Source organism: Hyla sarda, chromosome 2 (genome assembly GCF_029499605.1).
Source record: "Hyla sarda isolate aHylSar1 chromosome 2, aHylSar1.hap1, whole genome shotgun sequence".
In the NCBI taxonomy this organism is placed as follows: Eukaryota; Metazoa; Chordata; class Amphibia; order Anura; family Hylidae; genus Hyla; species Hyla sarda.
The window spans coordinates 246,164,850-246,188,074 of NC_079190.1; the positions used below are offsets into that span (position 1 = coordinate 246,164,850).

Here is a 23,225-nt window from a genome sequence, read left to right on the forward strand (position 1 = left end):
TGCGCTCTCACTCCTGAGCCTTGTTGTGCGTCCGCAGAGCATTTTACGCCCACATATGGGGTATCTCCGTACTCAGGAGAAATTGCGTTACAAATTTTGGGGGTCTTTTTTTCCTTTTACCTCCCGTGAAAATAAAAAGTAAAGGACAACACCAGCATGTTAATGTAAAAAAAAAATTTTTTTTACACTAACAGGCTGGTGTAGACCCCAACTTTTCTTTTTCATAAGGGGTAAAAGGAAAAAAAGCCCCCAAAATTAGTAACGCAATTTCTCCCGAGTACGAAGATACCCCATATGTGGCACTAAACTGTTTCCTTGAAATACGACAGGGCTCCGAAGTGAGAGAGCGCCATGTGCATTTGAGGACTAAATTAGGGATTGCACAGGGGTGGACATAGGGGTATTCTACGCCAGTGATTCCCAAACAGGGTGCCTCCAGCTGTTGCTAAACTCCCAGCATGCCTGAACAGTCAGTGGCTGTCCGGAAATGCTGGGAGTTGTTGTTTTGCAACAGCTGGAGGCTCTGTTTTGGAAACACTGCCGTACAATACGTTTTTTATTTTTTATTAGGGGGACAGTGTAAGGGGTGTATATGTTGTGTTTTACTCTTTATTATGTGTTAGTGTAGTGTAGTGTTTTTAGGGTACATTCACACTGGCGGGTTTATAGTGAATTTACCGCTAGGAGTTTGCGCTGCGGTGAAAAATTTGCCACAGCCCAAACTTGAAGCAGAAAACTTACTGTAAACCCGCCAGTGTGAATGTACCCTGTACGTTCACATGGGGGGGCAAACCTCCAGCTGTTTCAAAACTACAACTCCCAGCATGTACTGACAGACCGTGCATGCTGGGAGTTGTACTTTTGCAACAGCTGGAGGCACACTGGTTGGAAAACCTTCAGTTAGGTTCTGTTACCTAACTCAGTATTTTCCAACCAGTGTGCCTCCAGCTGTTGCAAAACTTCAACTCCCAGCATGTACTGATCGCCAAAAGGCATGCTGGGAGATGTAGTTATGCAACAGCTGGAGGGATCGCAACTACAACTCCCAGCATGCCCAGAGAGCTGTTTAGGCTTGCTGGGAGTTGCAGTTTTGCAACATCTGTAGAGCTATAGTTTAGAGACGACTGCATAGTGGTCTCCAAACTGTGGACCTCCAGATGTTGCAAAACTACAACTCCCAGCATGCCCAGACAGCAAACTGCTGTCTGGGCATGCTGGGAGTTGTAGTTTTGCAAGATCTGGAGTTGCACAGTATAGAGATCACTTTGCAGTGGTCTCAAACTGTAGACCTCCAGCTGTTGCAAAACTGCAACTCCCAGCAAGCCTAAACAGCTCTCTGGGCATGCTGGGAGTTGTAGTTTTGCAACATCTGGAGGGTTACAGTTTAGAGACCACTATAGTGGTCTCAGACTGTAGCCCTCCAGATGTTGCTAAGTAACTCACCGGCTTCCGTTGGATCCAGGGAGCTGCGTCGCGGTCCTCTTCTTCCGCCGATCGTCGCCCACTGCCGCCGCTGATCGCCGCCGCTGCCGTCGCCGATGGGTAAGTGGATCTTCGGCGCTAGTCCCTGTCGGTTTCCCCGTCCTGCCCCGCCTATTGTGGGAGGGCAGGACGGGGAAACCGAAAGTAAACCCCTCCGCCCCCGATCTGCTATTGGTGGTCGCGTCTAGACCACCAATAGCAGAGATAGGAGGTGTGGCAACTCTGCCACCTCACTCCTATCGCTACAGGGGGATCGTGGGTGTCTAGGACACCCGCGATCCCCCTTCTATTCCGGGTCACCGGGTCACCATAGACCCGTATGACCCGGAATCGGCGCAAATCGCAAGTGTGAATTCACTTGCGATTTGCGCCGATCGCCGACATGGGGGGGTCTAATGACCCCCCTGGGCATTTGCGCGGGGTGCCTGCTGATAGATATCAGCAGTCACCCCGGCGCGATCCCCGCCCGGCGGGGACCGAAATTCCCACGGGCGTACAGGTACGCCCTTGGTCCTTAAGTACCAGGGAGCAAAGGCGTACCTGTACGCCCTTGGTCCTTAAGGGGTTAAAGGGGTATTCCAGGCAAAAACTTTTTTTTTTATATATCAACTGGCTCCGGAAAGTTAAATAGATTTGTAAATTACTTCTATTAAAAAAATCTTAATCCTTCCAATAGTTATTAGCTTCTGAAGTTTTCTGTCTAACTGCTCAATGATGATGTCACGTTCCGGGAGCTGTGCATGATGGGAGAATATCCCCATAGGAGCTGCACAGCTCCCGGGACGTGACATCATCAGTGAGCAGTTAGACAGAAAACAACAACTCAACTTCAGAAGCTAATAACTATTTCAAGGATTAAGATTTTTTTAATAGAAGTAATTTACAAATCTGTTTAACTTTTCGGAGCCAGTTTATATATAAAAAAAAGTTTTGGCCTGGAATACCCCTTTAAGGGGTGTTAGGCCTTGAGCACACCTGTACAACATGGGTACATACTGTGCCTCCAGTATTACAAAATAATTGCGGCTTGATCTATTACATGACACGTTATGGATGTACTCTCCACTACAAGGAGGATATATTGCACCATACAGAAGCACTCCACAGGTAACTGGTTGCTTTGGCTTTGATCGTTCGAGCATTACAAACTGGGAGAGGCACATCCACAAAAAACTTACAATATTCATAGTGCTATGCTGAAGATTACAGTCAGCAAACTAGGATGTTTTAGCACATTTTAATGCATATGGTGAAAATTGTATCATACCTAAAGCTGGTACAAGTAGTGACTCGCTAGATCCAATTCTTGTGGTCATTTGATTGGTTAATACCACCTAAAAAACAGAACAAACATCAGTTTATCAAGCAAACTAAAATGCCTGTTATATCAAGATTGCAGACGTCAGTTATTTTAGTAGCCTCTGAATTCATCACACTACACAATGCTACGCTATCAACCTCCTACTGTTTGGCCTTATTGACTAGCTCTGAATTTAAGCAGCCATAACTTTCGAATGAAGGGGCTGAATGAGGCCTTGGAAAGACACATTTAAATATTTTTTTGTCACTGTTTACAGTACATAACCACTGTTTGCAGTAAATATAAATAATATAAATTAGGGATATAAAATTTAACAAAAATATTTTTAGCATTACTTTTTCAGTTTCTTATACATGCATGTTTCACACTGAAAACCCTCTTAAATGAATGATTCACGTTAATATGATCATAAAGATTCCTAATATGTGGAGTTTTTTTTTTCTGTTATTAAAAAATATAAGTGCAAAAAAATGCATTCTATACTAAATAATGGCTTTTATTTTTATTTTGTAGACTTTTTTTTTAGCCCATTAACAAAATATATATGACATTTATTAAAAATTGAAAAAGTATTACCAAACTTTTGTACATTATCATTGTGTCATAAACAGGTTTTTGCTAGGCGCTCTCTCTATTGAGGAATTGCATGAAATCATAAAATGTAACTTTTAATAATCCAGTTAAAAAGTCCTTGGACCAAATACAATAGTTATTTGGTCCAAGGACTTTTTAACTGGATTATTAAAAGTTACATTTTATGATTTCATGCAATTGCTCAATAGAGAGAGTGTTTAATATCAATGCGAGGATTACATTAATAGGGGTCCAGTATCCCTCCTACTGTATACTGGTGACTATTTTGAGGCTTTTTCTAGGGTAACACTTAGGACATGTTTACACATGTTTTTTTTGCCCAACTTTGGAAAGAGGACAAGCGAGTATCACAGAAAGGCATCTTTTAAGTACAAGTCCAGTGATAATAAAACCAAATACAAAGATACTCCTACATAGGCTTCTCTACATACAGGATAAAATAGAGTGCACCACATAATTCTGCCCAAAGAGCCTCTCCATACACTGGTTGTCCGTCATTCAGGCGAGCCTTCGTTCACCTAACGTGCTGCAAAGGTCTGTCGGTAAATACCAGGTGACGTCTCTGAACAATGTTGGCAATTTCATTCTTGGTAAAATGGGTCAGTATAAACACTTTTCATCTCCTAAAAAAGGGGCAGCCCTCTTCTCCCTGTGTTTATAGACGATAAAGCTGATCTTCAGCTGGAAAATTACCTCAGAAATTTACGGTATGGCAGCCTGGAGCCAGCTGTATTGAAAGGTTCATTTCGCCACCAGCGAGACAATATGAATCAGTTTAGGTACTGCCGGTACTATTTTGCAGGAAATGTAGTAAAAATGAATGCCTGTGGCTCCAAGAGTAAATCTATATAACACCAATAAGTTTCTACATAGCAGAGCACTGATCACCTGAAGACAACTGATCGGGGGCCATTCTTCTTCCATTTTTGTCAGTGCATGATACAGTTTGAAAAGAAAGGAGTAGCAGATAAGTTGAAGTCAATAGTGCATTATCTTGAAATAAGTCTCATGCCATTGTAGACTGATTACATGTGACCATATCCGCATCCACCTAGATAACATCTTCTCCCTAATATCACTATCATATGTAATCGCAGCTCACTGTGGGAAGATCTTGTTTGTGGCTATCCTAAGGAATTTGTTTCTCAAAGGTCTATAAAGAAGTGACAGACCTATTGATAGGTAGAGCCTACCAGGTTGTCAAAGTCAGATGCGCGAGCCTCTTTAGTCAGGTTCTGGGGACAATGTATACAAAAGGACATGATTTTTTGCAAGAAAAGGCTACTTGCAAAAAAATATGTTTTGGGTACCTCCAGGTGGTCCACTACACATGTGAAATGTATGGCGGTAATATTTACAGCCTTAAAGGGGTTATCCAGGAAAAAACTTTTTTTTTTATATAGCAACTGGCTCCAGAAAGTTAAACAGCTTTGTAAATTACTTCTATTAAAAAATCTTAATCCTTTCAGTACTTTTGAGCTTCTGAAGTTAAGGTTGTTCTTTTCTGTCTAAGTGCTCTCTGATGACACGTGTCTCAGGAACCGCCCAGTTTAGAAGCAAATCCCCATAGCAAACCTCTTCTAAACTGGGCAGTTCCCAAGACACGTGTCATCAGAGAGCACTTAGACAGAAAAGAACAACCTTAACTTCAGAAGCTCATAAGTACTGAAAGGATTAAGATTTTTTTATAGAAGTAATTTACAAATCTGTTTAACTTTCTGGAGTCAGTTGATATATATATATAAAAAAAAGTTTTTTCCTGGATAACCCCTTTAAAATTTGCATGGCCTTTGATGGACAAAATCTGACTTTTTTGGTATTTTATTTTTAATAAAAAAAATTACATTGCTATTTTTGCATAAAAAAAGTTTTCTATTTAAAACTGAAAATATGGCCAAAAACTGAGGAAATATGGCCTGGAAACCCAAGAAAACCCATTGGACCACTCCACGGTCCCTCTTGACCATCAGCCATTAGTGCACGAATGAAGCTGTCAAGACAGGCTAACGTCCACCTTATGGTGGGACAAAATACAGTACCAGTTCAGTAACTATTTTATAGCTAAAAACATTGCCTTGTAAAATAAGGCCTTGTTTTATCAACATTAAACTGTATATTACTTGTTACTGCCTCACGCGGAATAGCACAGAAACAGGGGATTTATGGAGGTATATTTTATAGGCAACAATATTTTTGTTTTCAATGCCATTGTAACATACAGGTTGTAGGCATAGTCCACCTACTTGAATATAAGCTTGTCTATATAGACTTTGGCAAGAATGGTTTGTATGAAAATACATTGCCTGGTGACATCTATCTCGGTGTATCATACACAGACCTCAATAGGACACCATCAGTTGCGCTTTCTTGCGGTGATCGTACGGCAGTTTAATCGTGAAGATTATGTGAGAAAGTATCTTCAAGGATCATGTCAATCACACAAATCTTTTCTTTTGTGCAGAGAGCATGGAAAACATTGAGGCAAGGGCGTGTGGTTCCTTTTAGCAGACAGCGTTATGAGAATGCAATTTTGCATTATTTCTTTGAGTCTCAGCTAAACCAGCTCAGACCTCAGCACTATTCATTTGAAAACCTGCCAGGTTATTATCTCTGGAACAATAAATACATTATACAAATAAAATAGAATCTGAGCGTCGAAGAGTAATGGAATAAAGCAGGCATCTGCTGTATCCAAAAAGCCCAATCAGGCAAGGCGACTTGCATGTTGTTTCCAGCTAAAATGTATTTGAACTGGAGCAATGACAGAAGCTATGCATAAGCATGGCCCTTTTTATATCTTCCACATTAGCTAGCTAATCAGGCATATCATGCTGTTAACTCCTCCAGCACTGAAGCCATTACGCTGCCTGCTGGTACAGCTTGGCTATATTTAGGTGGCTGTTAGAACAGCAATTCAGAGTAGAAGAGCTTAGGAGGCTTTGAGGAGGGCAGAAAGTACATTTTATTTATACTTCTACAATGCTGCAGCAGGGATACACAGGAGAGCTTTCTTTTATGCAATGTGCTTGAAAGAAGGGATTCCTAATTTCATGGTACATACCCCACACTATTTTATTAGGTCAAACCCGCATTCTTTGATAATGGATTTGGATTCTAAATATTTCCATTAAAAATGTAGAAAACATTCTTCCACTAGAAAGGACTCAGCTTAAAGAATTAAAATATATTAAAACCTTATCTACAAGTAGTGTCCCCGTCAGGACTATTAGTTCCACTTTAAGGACTAATATCAGTAGTGGCTTATGTAACCCAACAGTAAACGTTCTGCATCTACAAAATATATGTATAAACCTGTAGATTTCAGGAATAGTCTTGTGTGGATTGTATTAGATGCACTGTGTCCATTAGCACACATGTCCATACAGTCTCTGCGGAGAAAAAATATGTAAGCAAGCACACTATAAGTGCCACTGTGGTCCCAAGACCTTAACCTATGGCCCAAATACAGTATAGTGCAAACCATCAGCACTTATAACAGTATTATAGAAGACTTGTGTATTAAAGCCAAAATAATACATGTGACTCCTTATCATATCTAGTTTTCATCTGATTTTATATTTCAGGAGTCCATAATCTTTTGATCCATAAGGACAGAGTACAAACTGACTCCATACTAAACCGGCTGAATTTTAAAACTGCCCACATTCACTAAAGGGAACCTTCCACTACATTTGGGGACAAAACACCACCCATGTGTTCTTCTAAAGCTGGGGTTTACTGTCTCAAAAATGTCTATATTAATTATGGCTGTTAAAGAGGTTTTCCCAAGAAGGACCCTTATAACCTATATGCAGGTAGGTGTTGAGTGTCTTACTTATTGTTTCCCTCCAGTATTTCTGGACATGAGTTTCATATTCATCTCTGTTAAAGGAAGTGTTATTCAAATTAAAGGGGTACTCCACCCCCAGACATCTCCTCCCAGGGATGTGGAATTCCTATCGCCCGACGCACCGGACTAGCAGTTTTATGCGCCGGGCAGGTGAATTTGTCCGGCCCTTAGCCCGGGCAAGCAGGGCCGGACCTGACAAGTGCGGCGGCGATCTGCAGTCTGTATGGAGCGGCTGCCGACTCCTGCCCGCTCCATACTCTGCAGCCTGTGTCCTCCGAAGCAGAGCAGGGGAGATGAGAAGCTGTTTATTTGTCTTCTCTCCCTTGCTCTGCAGACGTGCGGGGGGAGATGAGGGGGCGTGGCTTCTTGCTCTGCAGACGTGCGGGGGGAGATGAGGGGGCGTGGCTTCTTGCTCTGCAAACGTGCGGGGGGAGATGAGGGGGCGTGGCTTATTTCTCCCCATGCAGACCTGCGTCCTCTGCCTTCGCTCCCCGCACATCTGCACGGGGAGATGCTTGCGGCGCTCACAGGGGAGTATGGAGAAGGCTCGGGACTCCTGCCCGCTCCATACTCTGCAGCCCCCGGCTGTTCTCAGTAGCTGGGGGCCGCCGCTAATAGCCAGCATGCAGCGATCGCCGCGGCTGGCTATTAACCCTTTAGATCGCCACTGTCAAAGCTAACAGCGGCGTCTAAAGGGACATGTGAATGCTCCCTGGTGGGCTAGTGGGGTGGATCGCCCCCCTGCAGCGCGATCGCAGGGGGGGGGCGATCCATTATGGAGGTAGCCGGAGGACTTATCTCTGCTTCCTCCTGTCCTGCTCTGTCATTGATAGATCCTGGCTGGACCAGACTCTATCAATGGATCACAGAGCACACAGATTAATAGAGTTCAATAGAATCTATTCATCTGTCTGAGGAATCTAATGATTTCTCCTATAAGTGTAATAAAGTGTAAAAAACTAAATAAATAAATAAAAGTTTTAATAAAAGTTTGAAAGACACATTAACCCAGTGGTCTTCAAACTGTGCCCCTCCAGATGTTAAAAAACTACAATTCCCAGCATGCCAGGACAGCCGTTGGCTGTCCGGGCATGCTGGGAGTTGTAGTTTTGCAACATCTGGAGGGCCACAGTTTGAAGACCGCTGCATTAACCCCTTCCATGTTAAAAGTTCAAATCACCCCCTTTTCCTATATAAAAACATGCAAACATAATAAAAATAAACATATTTGTCATCGCTTCGTGCGTAATTGTACAACCTATTAAAATATAACATTATGTGTCCCGTACGGTAAATGTAAAAAAATACCAAACCACAGATTTGCAATTTTTATAATATCCCAGAAAAAACTGTTAAAAAGCGATTAAAAAGTCAGATCAATACCAAAATGGCGCAAAAATTAGCCCTCATACAGCCTGGTATGCGGAAAAAAATAAAGCTACAGGGGTTAAAAAATGGCAATTAAAAAAAATTAGAAAAAGTTCAGAATTAGTAAAACATGATGTAAACGATACAAATCTGGTATCGCTGTAATCAGGCGCCTAAAGTATAAAACTAACATGTTACCTCAACCACAAGGTAAATGGCGCAGAAAAGAAAAACCACCAAATCTGCTAAATTATCTTTTACTATTTCAATTTCACTTCCCTTAATATACCGTATATATATTTTTTTGGTTCGGAGAATATGTTATTGAAAAATTTAAAGGTATCATTATAGTAGGTAGTTATGGCTATTATAGGGCGAGGAGGACAAGTAGATTTTGCTCCATTTTAGTCCCGTGGACAAGTAGTTTTTTATAAAATTTCCACACCCCTGTCCTCCCCTATCCAAAGAATATGGGACAAGATGTCTGATCACAGGGGTCACGGCCACAGCCGCCCAACCACAGCGTTCTAAGAGGGTTCCCCCCTAAATCGAGGGGGGTTCCAGTGGTCTGACCTCTGCGTTCAGACATCTTACCTATTATCCTTTGAATAGGGGATAAGATATCTAGGAGCGGAGTACCCCTTTAAGTTGAATAACACTTACTTTAACAGAGAAAAATATAAGACTAATGTCCAGAAATACTGGCAACTTGTACAGTACACCTTGCTTTATGAGTTCCTGGAGTTAATAAACTTAAAGGGGTATTCAAGGATTTTTTTTATTTGACTATGCTACAGGGGCTGTAAAGTTAGTGTAGTTCATAATATAGTGTCTGTACCTGTGTGTGACGGTTTTCTCACAATTCTTCTGTGATTTTCACTCCAATATTTATTTTTAACAGCATACAAAATGACTGTTGTCTCAGATTTTTCCCAGCTTGCAATGCGGCCAAGACCTGACTCACTAGTCAGCTGATGACAGGGATCCTGTCTGCTTCAATGGGTGGAGGGATAGCTTGTTGGGTGAGAGATCAATCTGCAACAGCTGTAGGCACCCTGATTGAAAACCACACTGATTTAAATGAATGCAGCTCATTTATGTTTCAATGGGTGGGGTGGCTGATGTGTGGGAGGGAGGAAGATGGAATTGTGGGATTTGTAGTAAAAAAAAGAAAAGTCAAACAGGAAATAGACGTTCACAGAAAGCTAGCCACAGTGTTATGGTAATCTCACAACATAGCCATTTAGCCCCAAGACAAGCGCAGATCCTTCCTAAGCATGTCCATTACTGCCTGCCAGGTACGTGCTAAAATCACCTTATGGTGGATAACCCATTTAAGGACACAGGTTTGGCCACATTTGACCTAGAAAGCTGTGAGATGTTAAACCACATAAGGATATTATTGTCCAAAACACAGTAAATGCTTCCCTTTAGCTATTCAATACAAGAAACCCAGTAGTGTACACAAAGCCTTTTCACTGCTGACCCTGTGAGTTGTACAGTGCATAGTCCCTGGTGTCCTAACAGTGGGCAGTTTCTTGAACTCAGCCTCTGATAAACCCAGCTTTCCTTGGAATTTTAACTAAGCAATTTCAGAGTGCTTCATGTCACATCTTAAAGTCTCTTTGTCTATGGCTGGCCAATCAAAATGTTCCGAGAACAACAATTCTCCAAGCTAATAACCAAAAGGGCATATTGATCAGTGACCAGCAGAGATGTCATAATTTTCCCTTGAGAATAGAAGATTCACTTGAAGGTGTAAATTCTTTCATCTTCATGGAGTAATGCTGTTATTAATGCACTTACTGCTAGTCTGTGTTGGTTAGCAATGTCTATTAGCTGCTGTGCCAACATATTCAAGAGGCGTGTCCGTAAGGAAAGGTCATCAAAGGAATGTCGAAAAGGAAATGCAATGCTGTCAATGATAACCAGTTTGATCTATCAAAAGAAAAAAATACGTTATTTTCCGCTGTAGTACCCCTTTAAAGGAAATCTGTCACCTAGAATTTGCCTATAAAACAACATGATTATACAGCTATGTTGGTTCAGAGTAATGGACCAATATTTAGCTTTTCTGTGGGTTCCATACCAGAAATTTTTTTTCCAAAAGAGTCAAAGAGGAGTGGCCAGAGCATTGAAGTGCCCATAGTTACAAAGAAATGCAATGAAATGTAATAACAAAGAAAAAAGAGAGGGGAGTGTTGGTCACCTAGTAACCATCTACGCCCCCTCCACATTCCGACCAATCCTCTTCCACCTAAGTCCATATTAACCAAGTCCAGCTCCACCTCCTCCTCTTTCTTTCTGCTCAATAGCAGTGTTAACATCAGATAAGTATTTAATCCAGTGTCTGGTTGTTTGTGCCAGATCTCACTGTTTTATGTTCTGTCATACGATTTTCCTTTTTGTGCTATTTAACCCGGTGTAGATACTTCATACACCGGGCCTTTCTGCATCTTTTTTTCCCCTATTTTGTGGTTTTTTCCCTATACTTTTGTCTCTAGACGTATCCGCCCTCCCTGGCGTTAATACACTGTTTTCTCCTGTGTTTGTCCCCCCTTTCTGGCCCCTGCCGGTTTCCGCGTCTTTCGTTCGCTATTCACACTCACTACCTGTTGTTTTCGGGCCGTCGCCATTGCGGTGACGTCGGCTTTCTTCTCCTCCCTTCGTCTCCGCCCTCTCATCTCGCTCCCTGCGCGCTTCTCGTACACGCTACGTCAGCGCGTCACGTGAGCGCGCAGGGTCTCGCGAGAATACGCGGCTCGGCCTCCCACAGTGTGTTAGAACACTGGGTACGGCCGGGACTCGCGCAGGGCTCCGTGGCATACTACGGCTACTGGAAGCGCTCTGATAGAAGCGCTGACAGTGCCGCGATCCTGCCGTGTTGCTGACGTACAGCTGTCTGTGACAGCTGTGTCAGTAACCCTCAGGTTACGGAGCGGACTGCGCCTGTTTTCCTTCCTGTACATACGGTTATTATATTATATACATATATGCCCTTGCCTTTATATACAAGTACTTACTGTGGCCTACCCCACTTTTTCTCTTTACAGACCTGAACTCTATTGTGTGCTATATGATGGATAATAAATTGGATATGACCCTGGGGGATGGCCCCATTCCTGCTCATACTGTTCATACTGATTCTATGTCCGCTGCTGAAATTCACCAGCTAGTGAACAATTCCATTGCATCCGCTCTCACGTCCGCCATGGCGGTCATGAATGACAACATTTCCAAATCCATCTCATTGGCGGTATCTCAATCCCGCAATGACATTGCAGTGGTTTCTGCAGGTCCGCCGTCCGCGGCGACCGTACCTAATCCGGTTTCTGAACCTCAGAAGTCCGGTAAGTCTGAGAGGAAACGCCACCATTGCTCAGACGCCATGACCTCTCCCACACCATTGCTGACGGTGGGAGATGGACAAAATATTTCAGGCGGCCCTTCTCATTCGGGCGCCACCCCGAAATCGGGTTTAAGACCCTACGCCCGGGAGGACGAATATGATGTACGGGCGACACGCTCTGCTAAGCGGTCAAAACCCGATTCATACATTGAAGAATCGGAGGCGGAGTCTGAGGCAGACTATGAGGTGTCTTTACCCTCTTCTATCGAAGGCGATGAAGAGGAGGTAGGTGATATGGAGGAGTGCGACCCCACCGGGTCTGCTACTGCTACGGGCAATCCGCACGCCATATTGGACTCCCTGGGGGTACCATTTTTTGACCCGGACGACATTAAACATCCCAGGTCTGGGGAATGGTCCCCGCTGCCGCAGGTGGCTAAATTTGTGGAGGCGTGGCTACGGAAACCTTTAGATCGCAGTAACCGCAGCAAGTTGCGATCGGAATGTCCGCGTCCTTCAGTGGCCAACAAGGTCGCGGCTACTCCTGAACTGGACCCGATTCTTATTAAATACTTGCTCAAATCTGGTAAAAACCCGAAGAAGGGTCTGGACAGATCCTTCATGTCCGTACAGGACAAATTGTTGGACGTCTTGGGACCGCTTACCAAAATTCTCAACATGGCTGAGCATGCGGTGGCAACAGGCGGCTTGGTAGACGCGGGTGTCCTCAGAAACTGGGCCTTGAGGGCCACGTGTCTGTTGGGCAATGCAAACTCAGCGATGTCCGCTGAGCGGCGTCGCTCGATACTGATGAGGCTGGACCCGCAACTGACACACTTAGCTACCGAAGAGCCGGGCCCATCTGCTGAGGGCCTCCTGTTTGGAGACTCTCTAATTAAAAACATCAATAAATTCGTAGGATTGTTCTCCAGCCTAGACAAGGCGCAATCCTCGTTGAAAAAATCCGCTAAGGTTTTCGGCAAAGCCGGAAGGGGCAAGGGTCGACCTTCCGGCAGAGGTGCTTATTTTCGACCCTATGCTAGACCCACCGTCCAGTATGTGCAGGACAGACCTCAACCTCAGGCGGCACCTGCACCCGTGCCAACCAACCCCTTTTACCCAACCCGAGGACGGCCCTGGAGGGCACGTGGTACTTCCAGAGGGTTCTCCAGAGGCAGGAACACAGGTGGGTTGGACTGTACAGAGTGTTTGTTCGGCCCCAGTGGGGGGCAGACTACGATATTTTTTCCACCACTGGTCCATGATTTCTACAGACCCTTGGGTGCTACAAGTGGTATCGGGTTACATGATAGACTTCATGTCAGAACCGGTCCAATCAAGGTGGCCGACAAATCTTTGCTTCTCAGAGGCAGACAGGTCTCTGATAAACCAAGAGGTCGCGGACTTGCTAGACAAAAAGGCCATTGTCCGGGTGTCTATGGACAAACCGGGCTTCCTCAGCAATCTCTTCTTGGTGAAGAAGAAAGACGGAGGCCACAGGCCTGTCATAAATCTGAGGGATCTAAACGAGTATGTGTCGTATCGCCACTTCAAGATGGAGGGCATACATCTGCTCAGAGACTCTCTTCTTCCAAACGATTGGCTGGCAAAGATCGATTTGAAAGACGCGTACCTCACGGTACCAATTCACCCTTCTTCCCAGCAGTATCTCCAATTCCTCTGGGACGACGGGAAGTGGGAATTCACCTGTCTTCCGTTCGGCCTCTCATCCGCCCCGTGGTGTTTCACCAAACTCCTGAGACCGGTTATGGCGCTTCTCAGGAGTCGAGGGGTGAGACTTATCATATATCTCGACGATATATTGATTATGGCTCAATCCCCTCAACAGGTGTCACTACACGTGGATTGGACTTGTTCCCTTCTCACGGATTTGGGGTTCTTAATCAATCACAAAAAGTCTGTGTTCGTTCCCACTCAAGACGTGGAGTTTCTAGGCTTCATGGTGAACACCCCCATGGCCATCTTGAGTCTTCCGGACAAGAAGCTTGCACTGCTTCGCAAAGAAATAAGGTCCCTGCTCAGGAGAGACTTGGTTTCACTGCGGGCGGTAGCCCGCATCGTGGGCCTTTTGTCGGCCTCCGTTCAGGCCATTCTTCCGGCCCCTCTCCATTACAGGGCATTACAACGCCTGAAGACCGAGAAACTAGCGGAGGGTCTTTCTTATGCGGACAGAATTCCTCTGTCTCAGGAGGCCCGCGCCGACCTGTACTGGTGGCTCCGCCACGTCCAGGATTGGAATGGCAGGATGATATTCACCTCCAAACCGGATTTGATTGTGGAATCAGATGCCAGTCTGAGCGGATGGGGAGCCCGTTGCGGCTCGTCCTCCACGGGCGGCAAGTGGTCCCCGGAGGAGTCCCTACTGCATATCAACTGCTTGGAACTTCTGGCGGGCTATTTTGCAGTCAAAAGTTTCGCATTCCACAGGTCAAATTGTTGTATCCTGCTTCGCATGGACAATGTTTCGGCCGTGCGGTACATCAACCGCTTTGGGGGTACGAGATCCAAGATATTGGCGGACATTGCGAAAGATTTTTGGCAATTCTGTCTCCAGAGGGACGTTCTCCTTTTGGCGGAATATCTTCCGGGAGTCTCCAACTCCGTGGCGGATTGGAACTCGAGGCATCTGATGGACAGCAGCGACTGGACCTTACATCCGTCGGTTTTCCAATCAATTTGGGAGCTATGGGGTCCTTTGGACCTAGACCTGTTCGCGTCCAGACTGAATCGACGGTTGCCACGGTTCTTCAGCTGGAAACCGGATCCGGAGGCTCTGGCCACGGACGCGTTTCTGCAAATGTGGCCCTCGGGGACGTTGTACGCGTTTCCCCCATTTGCCATGATTCCCAGAGTGTTATGGCAGACGGAGTCTCAGGCAGCCACTCTGGTGCTGCTCACTCCTTGGTGGCCGACCCAGTCTTGGTTTCCCCAGATTCTGGGGATGACCATAGATTATCCACGAATTTGTCCCCTGTTTCAGTCTCTGCTGCTGGACCCCATGGGGGACGCGCATCCATTAGTGTTGTCCGGTCAGTTGCGGTTAGTGGTATGGTTGATCTCGGGATGCCGGACCTTGGTATCGGCATTTCACGATCAGCTAGGGACCTCATGCGAGATGCGTGGGCTCCAGGTACCAGATCGGCTTACCGATCTGCCTGGGGATTATGGGTTCATTGGTGCTCACAACGACAGATGGATCCCATTCATGCCCCTGTGTCCGGAGTCTTAAATTTTTTATCTGAGGCTTTTGACACTGGTAAGGCATATCGGACGATTAATGTGTATAGATCCGCAATTTCTGCTCATCACGCTCATGTAGATGGTGCACCTTTGGGTAAACACCCGTTGGTGTGTCGTCTTTTGCGCGGCATTCGATTTCAACGTCCCCCTGCTCCTAGGTATCATTCTACCTGGGACGTATCCCTGATCTTTCGGTTGTTTTCTTCTTGGGAGGATAATGAAGATTTATCTCTCAAGTTTTTATCATTCAAACTGACCATGTTGTTGTGTTTGATATCCATCAAACGTGTGTCGGATGTTCGAGCATTGGAGGTGTCGAGGAGACAGTTTACACCCGGGGGTGTGCTCTTCTCCATTGCTCGCCGGACGAAAACCGATCTAAGAACGGTGTTCTATCCGAGTTTTACGGAACATCCTAAGTTGTGTGTGGTTAGGTGTCTTAAGACTTATGAGCTTCGGACAACTCACTTGCGTTCAGATTCTGTTTCCCAACTTCTCATATCTTTCTGTACTCCGCATCGTCCGGTGTCTTCCCCAACATTATCCCGGTGGATCCGTCTGACAATGATCCTTGCCGGGGTTGATGTCTCCATTTTTAAAGCGCATTCCTCTAGAGGAGCCATGGCTACCAAGGTGGCTCAGGCGGGAGTCTCTCTGTCTGACGTTATGAAAGCAGCAGACTGGTCTTCGGAAAATACGTTTCGTACGTTTTATTTTCGACCTGAGACTCATGTTTCTATGTCAGTTTTATAATATTTCTTGTGTGATATTGTTGTTAGATACTTTGAACATGCATTTGATACGAGCCTCCTGTCTGCCATAAAATTTAAGATTTTCCTAGTTAACGACGGAAAATATGGATTTTATAAAGACAGGAGGCGAGTATCAACCCTCCCTATTCCCATCCCTGTCATGGTGTTTTTTCTTTTCCAGGGTATTGAATGCTGCACCCGAGTGAGTACAGTTGGATGAATTTTCTGTTCCTCCGGGTCTCGGACCTCTTTGTTGGAGGTCTGTGGATGGATCGTTTTCCAGTTCTTACCAGAAAAGGTTGAGTTCTACAGTTCGACGAAGATTGGATCCGCCGTGGGATTCGTGTTGCTGTTCTACTTGTTACGCCTTTCTCCTGGTCTGCCGTATCGGTTGCGGTGGACTGTCTGCATAAAGAAAGAGGAGGAGGTGGAGCTGGACTTGGTTAATATGGACTTAGGTGGAAGAGGATTGGTCGGAATGTGGAGGGGGCGTAGATGGTTACTAGGTGACCAACACTCCCCTCTCTTTTTTCTTTGTTATTACATTTCATTGCATTTCTTTCTGCTATTGGGCTGAATAAAGAAGGATAATGCATTTGATACTCGCCTCCTGTCTTTATAAAATCCATATTTTCCGTCGTTAACTAGGAAAATCTTAAATTGTGGCTCATATGTGGAGAGCTTGCCAGCTCCAGCAGAAACTTTGCTGACTCGCTGCGCATGCGCTGTAAATGACTAGAGTAAGTACTAGAGGTTGGTCTTTCCCCGCTCTTCACTGACGGTACATGTGAGGAGTCAGTGAAGCCAATGCTAAAGCTGGAAATCTCACAGTGTGTGAACGAAGAATCATACTACGCAGTGTTTTTGGTAATGTTTCTAGTGAGACGCAGAGGCCCGGATAGGAGCTGTAAACTGAAATGCAAGATTATTAATAAGGACTATTTGTAAATTCCATCAATTTTCATTTTACACACTGTAACAATTAAAACTAGCTTTACAAGTATACATCTCTTTTAAGTATTTATGTGCTGATATGTGGAATTATGTAGACCCTATAAATATGAGGAATTAACTATTTACATGGAGCCATAGTTGAACCTAAGAGTAATATTTACGTATTCTTTTTAGTTCTGCATTAGTCAAACCAAAACTGGAAACAACTGGACACAGCTTCCCATATTGACTTCATAACCTTTGAAAAGAAGCGTCATTTGGTTTGCTGGTTGAAGTCACCAGCCTATTTTTATTATCCCTGTCACATCGTGCATAATTTGTGCAACCACTGTTTAATCACAATATAGCTGGAAGACTTAGGCTGCCGCTTTGAAATCAACCTTCTGAGACTTAGAATTTCCAGCTGTTTGCTGTCGTCACTGTGTGTCAGTGCTGAAGACTGCAGATTTTTAGAAAGCAGTTCTGAATTACAGTGCGCAGTATTAAGTCAGGAATTCTATTAAGTAAACTGTAAGATGACATCTATAAATACAAAATAGCTACAACATTCGGATAAAAGTGGTTTTCTCTGGATAAATACTTTAAAGGTTTGTACATCCACATGTTTATAACTAAGTGGGCACTGAAACAAATCTCTACCCTTATTCACATCTGATTTGCTGTTTTGCACAGTCATAGGAGGAAAACAATTAAAATTACAGCGGTGCCAGATCCGTAACATGACGCTGGCAAGATGCACAATAATGGTGTCTGTTGGGTTTCCAACATGGTATCACTTATTCTACTGACCCTAAATAGTGCTGCATGCTGTACTATGTTGGCTGCCATTTTGACAGAACTATTACCAATTTACCTTCAGAGATGAGGTGATGATTTCAACAGGTTGATACAGAACAATATTTAGTAAGCTCTGGTATATTAGAAGGTTGCATTACTTTTGTAATACAATGAATACAGTTTATTTGCTGACACAGCAAAAAAAAAATAGAAATATAGTATTAATCCACAAACATTAGTATATTGCGGTATAGCTAAGTCCTGTTTGAGTGTGTAACACTGAACTATGAAGAATGGACAGTATCAACATGCTGTGATTCACCACAATTCTGATCTTCCCTGAAAAATGTGGAGAGACTAGATTTACAGTGAATCAGAGCAAATATTAGCCATATATATATATATATATATAAAATAACATCTGCAGTGAGACAGTCATGGTGTATAGAGGCAGGGGCATACTGGGCTATCATGCCATAGCTATACTGCATCTCACTTTTTTGCGGTTGAAGACGTACCAATGCATTGATTTCCATGTCACAATATAATATAATTTAAACCAGACTTATGAGGTTGTCTGAAAACCAACTCAAATCAAGGCAATTATTAGTGAACTAGTATACTTGATGTGCTTAAAACTTAACGTTTAATAATAATAATTATAAAATATGTTGCCAGAATAATGAATAATAAAGGTGTCACAATCAGCACCGATATACAGCGAGGTGCCACAATCAGCACCCAGGTAATCCTTAGATCTTCTATCAGGATGAGTATAACGCAATAGATACAACAATTGGATCAGTGGCTCACTACAATGCACCTAGAACCACCCAACGCATTTCAATCGCCAAGTTATTGGCGGCTGCAGTGGCTAGGAGATGGACGCCAGAGGATCCTTGGATATCTGGCACCCCGTTATCATACTACACAGCACATCCCACAGATACACTGTATTCATTCAGTTGTGATTGACTCCTTTATGCAGGTCACCGGCCGTTTGAAAACTAGCACCCCCATAATAAATGCGGACAGACTGATGCTGACAAATTTGCCCATTGACCTTAGGAGTTTAATGTGCTAAAATTGGCACACATTTCACTTGCATGGAGATCCTATATACTATGCGCATCTCTTTATAATTATATGATACCTGGGGGGTGGCTTTTATCATAGTAAACCTACCCTGACGTAATGCTCACAATCCCTAAACGGTTTCTCCCCTGAGGAAGCCGCCAATAACTTGGCGACAGAAACGCGTTGGGTGGTTCTAGGGGCATTGTAGTGAGCCACTGATGCAATTGTTGTTTTGCAATCTATTGCTTTATACTGATCCTGATAGAAGATCTAAGCATTACCTGGGTGCTGATTGTGGCACTTCACTGTATATGGGTGCTGACTGTGGCACCTTTATTATTCATTATTCTGGCAACATATTTTATAATTATTAAACATTAAGTTTTAAGCACATCAAGTATACTAATTCACATGTCACAATATAGCTTTAGCCCTAATCATATCTTTAGAATACATTTGACAAGGGTCATAAGATTTATATAAATAGGGATCATTTAAAGGGATTTTACCATGGAGACAACTCATATCCATATGCTGTCATCATAGTGGGGGTCCACTGCTGTGCTGTCATCATAGTGGGGGCTGTCATGATAGTGGGGGACCAATCAAACAAACTATTTCTTGCTTCTTTGGATTAAGTGTGTTCAGGAGCTACATAGTCAGCTGTTCATTTAACACTAGATTTCCTCTGCAGTGGCTGCTTGAGAAGCACAGGTTTTCCGACAATAACAACTGCTTGCAAGGGGTTAGAGAAGTCAGAACAACAGAGTCTGCTTTTATTTTAAAAAAGTTGTCTTCATTTAAAATCACATAAGATCTTACTACCATGCAAAAGTCATTTATAGAATGTGTTCACAACATTTGAAAATCACAAAGGTAAAGCATTAGTTAAATCCTAAATGACGCAGTAGATTTCAGAATACAATAGCCAGAGCAGTAAAAAAAAGGGAGGAAAGATATTTGTTGTAATAGTGCCCTCTGCTGTTTGATATAAAAAGTTCAACAGAAAAGGAAAGTCCCACACACCCCTACCGTCTTATTGATATCAAAAGTAAGAGCAGATTTAATAGTGAGTTTCCCGCTACAAGCTTGAGCTGTGGTGGAGTTTCCGCAGTGGACATTCCACAACATACCCCACTGACGTCAATGTAATTTCCTGTGGAAATTTCGCCGTGGCTCAAACTCGCAGCCGGACACTCGCTGCAAACTTGTTAATAAATCCTCCAGTGTGAATGTCTCCTAAAGCTAATGATTTCATATATAACCAAAACACACACAAACAGTATGTATGTAACACAATCAATCAATCATGTATCAATGGTAATACCTCCTGTGTTATTTGTTTATGTGTGACCTTCAGACATACAACAAAAACACCAATATGGATGAATGCAGTCACTCACCAAATAGAATCCTCCAAACCTCACTGTACACATAGGGCTGCCGCAGGTAGCACTGTGCGTCTGCTCATAGGAGAATATGCAGGGCATTTCCCGCTGCACAACGGATTTTGCGCAGCATGAAATACACTGTGTATACGCAACGTGTGACCCTACCCTAAATTATTACAATTGGTGAAGGACTCAGGTCTTTATATATTGATGATTTCAGTAAAGTACTGTATCTATCTCCCTAGGGGTGTAAGCTGGACCAGAAGCAGCCAGTAACAAAATGGTACTATTTTATTAGACAATTCAATAAAAGGCCCAAACTTTTACCCACTCACTTAATGTTGAATAAAGGACAGTATTCTATATACATGGGAAAGGCCTATACACCTTACCTTTGAATGCTGGGCCATAAAATCCGGAAGGACAAGAATCTGTGCAAGAAGCTCAGCATAGTTATGGCAGCTGAAGTAATACATGTGTGACAGTATGTTGTTGAGAGTAAACCTCTGCATGGCTATTTTCTGATCTAAAATAAAAGAAAACCAAAAATAAATAAAGAAATATATCATGATATCAATGTTAATTGTCTTCAGGAAGCATAAAATAGAAGTGCACAATATGGGGGAGATTTATCAAAACCTTTGTAGAGGAAGAGTGGTGCAGTTGCCCATAGCAACCAATAAGATTGCTTCTTTCATTTTTAAAAAGGTCTCTGAAAAATGAAAGAAGCAGTTTGATTTTGATTTACTATGGGTAACTGCACCACTTTTCCTATACACAGGTTTTGATAAATATCCCCATGTTTTGACAGATTCAAAAAGATTTTATTTCTGTTGTGTTTTTAACTCATTAACATCCATTTACATCTCATCTATTTTGTCTATTTCTGACACTTACAAGAAGCACTCCAGTTTATTTGCCCAGTAAATATGGGTGTTATCTGTTTCACCTAAGCTCTGCTCATCCGCAGATTCAATTACCAGCTAGATCATGTGATCCCCAGTTTGACATCCAGAAAATTACATGCACTAATGTGTAGACTGGAGGTCAGTTTGTTCTGTGCTACTAACTTCTTGTGTACTACAAGATTACATCATCTTCTATCAGGTACATTCTGGCAGCTTAGACCCCTCCCTAACCAGTTCCACCCTCTTGTCTCTCTGTTTGTACACCATGCATAAAACACTTCTGGAAATAGTGGTCCTAATGTATCAAAATGTGTGAGCGAAACACTGGAGATTTTGCCCACAACAACCAATCACAGCTCAGCTGTTAAGATATTAATCCTGAGCTGTGATCGGTTACTGTGGGCAAAATCCCTCCAGTTTTCTCTCACGGATTTTGATCAATCAGGGCCATTATGTCTACCCTTTCTTTAAGACCAGGAATGCAGTGATGTAGTGGGTACACACACTGCTCGGCTGTGAAGTCTTCTTACTCACACTGGCTGTCTTTTCAGTGTGCAGATTCTCTAGTGGCCTGTGAATTGTTGCCTCACACAGATCTCCTGTGTGTAGGTGCTAACAGGGAGGAAAGGAGACGGACTGAAGCTGTATCTCGTATGATACTCTATAGCATGAGTTGGTGCACCTAGATGGCACGCAGTGGAAGTGCACTGAGAATTCCCCACCACCTCCGCCTTTTCAAAGCCAGAGGCTTTATAAAAAATATGTAGGCTGAATAAGGAAACTACATCAAACGGGAATTAGGAATCAAGAAGGCAGACAACCCATGCTTACCACAATAACTAAAACAGTTATACACAAGGCCTCTACATTATTTTCTAATAAGGTTATGCTGCTCTATATAAGCAAAAAAAAATTCCTGGACTGCTAATTTAAATATTAAAAATTCAATATTCTACAGAGAAGACTCTATTTGAAAAATGACAAAAAAAAAACAAAAAAAAAAACGGATGTGAGTATGGGAAAGACTGGTCCAAACCACATAAGCCCAGATTTACTAAACTGTCTTAACTCTTAGTCAATCTTAGGCAGTTAAGGAATGTGACACATTTATCAGAGATGTTCAGGTTTTTTGTTAAGGGGCACTCTGGTACATACGTTCTTATTCCCTATCCAAAGGATAATCCATGCACAGAGCAGAGCTTGCTCCGTACATGAGGAGAGCTGGGGTTCCCAGCAGTCTGACCCTCCACAATCAGACACTTATCCTGTGGATAGGGAATAAGAATGTATGTACCGGAGTGGAGTTCCCATTTAAATCTGAATTTAAGTCAACATTTGGCACCCCTTTTACTGAAGCCACATCTACTGTTTTTACAGAGGGCATATCCCTTTTGTTGGACATGACTGAAAAGTGTCATAAAAAATGTGACAAAAGTCATCTAAGCCAGTATTTTTCTGAGCAAATTATGTAGAATTTTTGCACCCAAGACTAACCTTTGACTGAACATATATTGCCTATGCAGTGCTTCATTAAAATAGTAGTACATTTGGTTACCAACAGGTTTCCACTCTGAATTTCCTAGTGACAAACCTTTTTAAATGAGGGTATGAGATGCCACTATGATAATGTGTGCCCACAACCTATATTTCAATGTTGTGGAGTCTGTGAAGTTATCTTTTTTCTACCAAAATGTAGACTTACCCTAGGCCCCACAGATAAGGACTATACATAAGTTGCAAGTAAACATGCATCCATCTGAATGGTCATAAATATATAGTGGACCTACTTTTTTTTTTTTGACAAGGACAACTATATATATAATCGGTAATACGTTTCTGGTTGAGGAAGCTTAGCACTGGATGTCTTTCAAGCATGGGGGGGGGGGGGTTGTGAGGAGGCAAGTGGCACTTGAGCAGGTTGGACCCATCTTCTGGACACTTGTGCCTGCTGAATAAAGTTGATTTAAAAAGGAGTCCATGGAGGGAGCAAATACTGGGGAATTGGCATGTCCAATTCACATTTCCTTGTATCAGTCCAACAGTCTACATATTCATTGAGAATATAAGCGGTCAGTCTCCCTTTAATGTGAGAGAAGCTAGTAACTTATCACCATGTCCAAAGCAACATTTCAGCTTAAAGT

At 43.1% G+C, this 23,225-nt stretch overlaps 1 protein-coding gene across 5 annotated transcripts in view; it reads right to left on the reverse strand.

Annotated features, from left to right (window-relative positions):
• The window catches only part of RAD51C (RAD51 paralog C), a 132,943-nt gene that overhangs the window by 82,336 nt on the left and 27,382 nt on the right, over positions 1-23,225 (reverse strand). For 3 of the 5 annotated variants that reach the window (XR_008888710.1, XM_056556876.1, XM_056556874.1), the window contains exons 4-6: positions 20,569-20,702; positions 10,422-10,553; positions 2,750-2,816 (exon numbers count right to left, since the gene is read on the reverse strand). Coding sequence is in view for 4 of the 5 variants with exons in the window: in XM_056556876.1 (XP_056412851.1) it covers positions 2,750-2,816; positions 10,422-10,553; positions 20,569-20,702 (333 nt within the window). In the remaining variant the exon portion in view is untranslated. Of the gene's footprint in view, positions 1-2,749; positions 2,817-10,421; positions 10,554-20,568; positions 20,703-23,225 lie in introns of those variants that run through there. The other 2 variants (XM_056556875.1, XM_056556877.1) reach the window with 2 other exon arrangements.